General features: G+C 46.4%; 1 protein-coding gene across 1 annotated transcript in view; it reads left to right on the top strand.

Moving 5' to 3' along the window:
• Window positions 1-386: 386 nt before the first annotated feature.
• SS1G_04797 (hypothetical protein) overlaps window positions 387-1,959 on the top strand; it is a gene marked incomplete at both ends in the record, with an annotated part of 1,787 nt that continues 214 nt past the window's right edge. The window contains 2 exons of the mRNA XM_001594939.1: window positions 387-919; window positions 973-1,907. Of these exons, the coding sequence (XP_001594989.1) occupies window positions 387-919; window positions 973-1,907 (1,468 nt within the window). The remainder of the gene's footprint in view (window positions 920-972; window positions 1,908-1,959) is intronic.

Raw genomic sequence — 1,959 nt, 5'->3', positions numbered from 1 at the left:
CCTTTGTCAGCAACTGCATTTGATTCATTTCTCTCTGGCTGCGGCCGTTAAAGGACCATATGGTTCCTCCTCCACTGGATTTAAAAAATACATATTCATACTCAGATATGCTTCTCTCATCACGAACTTCTCCTCGGCTCAGTTTGCGAAAATCAGGCTATGATCCAAACGACCGAGGACCATTATCATCTTCTTCTTCTCGATTTAGCTTCAACCATCTCATCAAATCACCACCACCTTCACCTAGTCTTCCGGCTTTGGTCCCTAGACATGGCAAACCAGCGCCATCCCGGACTCCTCGAAAATGTTTCAGAGGATTTTTGTGGTTTTGTGGCATAGCAATGATACTTTATTTTTGTTCCAGCTCACCATGGCTAGAAAGACCAATGACGGCAGTAGGGTGGGCAACAGATTCTGGAAATCAGTATGAGATGGTTGGAGAATCAGAATTACCGGACTTTCCAACGCCAGTTATCATAACGGACAAGCGCGGACGATCGAAGTGGACGGTCTCCATACCCCCCAATCACGAGTTTCCTCTCACGCCTACACAATACGCCGATATTTGCTCTCAAAATATGGAAGTTGCTGCCACGGTTGCAGACCTACATAGCCACGTGCATCGAGAGCACACTGCACACTACGACTACTACCACGTGGACCAAAATTTCATGGACGTTGCTGAGGCGGAGGCTCATGGGCTTTTACCTGGAATTAAGACGAAGAATAGTGTAAAGGATGATTCCTTGGTGGGCGAAAAAAAGGGCGACTTGATTGATTCAGATGTCTGTGATAAGACTTTAACTTTTGTACTGGAAACCTCGGATGCGGGGCTTGGTAAAACCTTGATGATGTTATGGACTGCGTTTGGTTTGGCTCAAAAGGAAGGAAGGCATTTTTTCGTAGATGACTCAAGATGGTAGGCTCTGAGAAACTTACCTCCTTTATTTACTGTTTACTGATGATACCAAGGGCATACGGTAAATACACCACCTTCTTCCAACCACCACCAGCACCCAAGTGTAGACCCCCACCACGACACGAAATGCTTCCATGCCCACATCATGCTCGCCATCTAGTGGTCTCGGCTGCGACCGTTACTCATACCTTTGGAGGATCTTTCAACGATTATTTTGAGGATGCGCGAAAGATGGAAGTCTACCGACAAAAGCCAATTTTTGAAATGGCCCGAGTCGGGTACACAGCGCTTTTTCACCTATCCGATGGAGATGATGAATATGTCGATAGAAGGGCCGCGGAATTCAGAGCAAAAACGACACTCGATCCAGTGGATCAAGAAAGTGGAATCGTCATCGGTGTACATGTTCGCCACGGAGATAGAAGGCCATTCGAATTTCAGTACAAGGATAGCTATATCCCATTAACAGTATATAGCGACACAGCGCGCATGCTACTGGACAAGAAATACAACCACTCACTTCCGAATGGAGGTCATGATGCTTTGGCTCAGATGGCTAGTGCAATTGTTCTTGCGTCCGACGATCCCGACGTTTACGATTCAGACGAATTCAAGGACGTATCTAGAGCACAAGAGCAAATTCGATTAGCGTCCAAGAATGCCCTTGAAGCAGCTACCCCTCAACCCAACACTCCAGGCCCAAGAAAATTTGTCGATGACACAGTAGGATGGGAAGGTGGATTTTTTGCCGGCATGTTCTGGAGTTTGGGTAAACCTTCCGGAACTCCCAAAACTGCAGTTGAGAATCCCGAAACAGCATTGACTCCAACTACCGAAGCTTTAAGATTGAGGGAATTGGTTGGAAGAGCTTATTTGATGGATTTGGCAGTTTTGGGAAAAGCAAGTGACAAGATTATTTGCACAGTCAGTTCCACTGGCTGCAGAATCCTCGCTGTCATGATGGGCTGGGAGAAAGCGATTGATCAAGGTAGTTTTGTCAATGTGGAATGGAAACTTCGATTGGAGGGGTATAGCATGGT

This window comes from Sclerotinia sclerotiorum, genomic scaffold, assembly GCF_000146945.2.
Source record: "Sclerotinia sclerotiorum 1980 UF-70 scaffold_5 genomic scaffold, whole genome shotgun sequence".
Taxonomy (NCBI): domain Eukaryota; kingdom Fungi; phylum Ascomycota; class Leotiomycetes; order Helotiales; family Sclerotiniaceae; genus Sclerotinia; species Sclerotinia sclerotiorum.
Note: the sequence above shows the minus strand (reverse complement) of the source record. Positions and strands in the feature narration are given on the sequence as shown.